General features: G+C 35.3%; 1 protein-coding gene across 1 annotated transcript in view; it reads left to right on the plus strand.

The window, feature by feature from the left end:
* The window catches only part of LOC106534744 (calcium uptake protein 3, mitochondrial), a 61,782-nt gene that overhangs the window by 16,996 nt on the left and 43,189 nt on the right, over nt 1-1,597 (plus strand). The window contains exon 9 of the mRNA XM_014031477.1: nt 450-521. Within this exon, the coding sequence (XP_013886931.1) occupies nt 450-521 (72 nt within the window). The remainder of the gene's footprint in view (nt 1-449; nt 522-1,597) is intronic.

The raw sequence follows: 1,597 nt of genomic DNA on the forward strand, positions 1-1,597 counted from the left end.
CATGAATTCACCAGATGAGTATATTTAATATTTTCTCAAAAAGCCACACACAAATATCTGCATTTTATTCCAGCATTACACTCACTGTTTTTTTATTTTTTATTTTATTTTATTTTATTTTACCTTTGTTTCTTTTGAATTTTTGACTAAACCTGTTTTCCATCGTATAACTGAGAATGACTGGGAGGAGGACAGCTGTGTTCTCTGTACATCTCAGACCCCCTAGTGGCAACTCTTAACCTCTTAAGAGTCCTCTGGAGCAGTCTTAACTTTTCATGAGAGTAAGAGTGATTCTTAGACTTAAGAATTTTGATAACTGGCACTTACACTTAAATCTGAGAGTCGGAACAAATCTTAAGAAATTTTCAGCACTTAAGTCTAAAAATCCACTCTAAGAAGTTTGATAAATACGGGCCCTGATTTGTCGGTAGTTCTTTCTCTCATTGCAGCTTCAAGAGATCTTCCGTAAGAAAAACGAGAAAAAAGGAAGGAAAGGAGATGCGGAGAAGTCAGCACAGTTGGTAAGAAAGTTCATTATCAAAGTCAAAGATATTATTTGAATGAAGACTCCTGATCATCTTTGTGCAACCGTGAACACCCTATCTGCAGGGATATTTACTTTAATAATAGTTTTGCACCATTAAGGTAAACTTTGAGGTGTCTCAGCTGATTTTAATGACAGTAACAGTAATAAGAAAACATAAATGTACGTATATGAGTATAAAGTCTTACAAAACTTGTTTTCTTTTAAAGTTACTCAGACTCAAGTGTTGTGTTTTTCTAGATGCACTGAAAATGATAAATCAATAATTTTGATTCTCATGTGTGGTGAAGGAGGTATAAAAGTGAACTCAGTGGTCTGTGTGACAGGTTTCAGGGCACCCAGGTTCATGGAAGCTGTTTTTGACCATGTGGTAACTTCTCTATTAGTGCTGTGGCACTTATTCCTGCTGTGTGCTTCTTTCTTTATTTGATATGTTTTGAAAATGTGTCTGTCTCTGCAGTTCTCTGATTGAAGTGTAGAGGCAATGAGAAACTTTGCATTACATCACGCTCTCGTCTCTGTAAACTGCCAAGTGCAGCTTTCAGCTGCTTAATAATTCATCGAGATTGCATTTAGAATTAGAGCAGCCAATAAATCAGCAATGAAATGTCACAGATGAACAGTAAAAGTAAAAAATAAAGATAAAGAAGCACACTTTCATTTAATTATTTTCAAGTAAAATAAAAAAATGAAAAAACTGTACACCCTCACATTACTTTATGTTACAGTAAAAGCAAAGTCAAAATGCATAACTAGTTTGTGTAAGCTACATCAATTTAAATCTTTATCTGCCTGTAGCAGTAATAGCTGTAGGAGTGAATATTGAGTGCGTGCAGTTAAAGCTAAGGATCAGATTAACTACAGGCAAGGAGCGCTGAGGGAATCAGTGGTCAATGATATGAGAGAGAGACAAACTGAAAACATGGAACTATGACTGAACCTATAACTGTTTGGTTGGTTTATTTCAAACATGTTAATTATATACTGTACAAACAATGGGCCTCATGCAAGAACCGTTCGTACGCACAGATTTGTTCTTAAATTGTGCGTACG

The sequence above is a fragment of the Austrofundulus limnaeus genome, unplaced genomic scaffold (genome assembly GCF_001266775.1).
Source record: "Austrofundulus limnaeus strain Quisiro unplaced genomic scaffold, Austrofundulus_limnaeus-1.0 Scaffold1259, whole genome shotgun sequence".
NCBI lineage: Eukaryota > Metazoa > Chordata > Actinopteri > Cyprinodontiformes > Rivulidae > Austrofundulus > Austrofundulus limnaeus.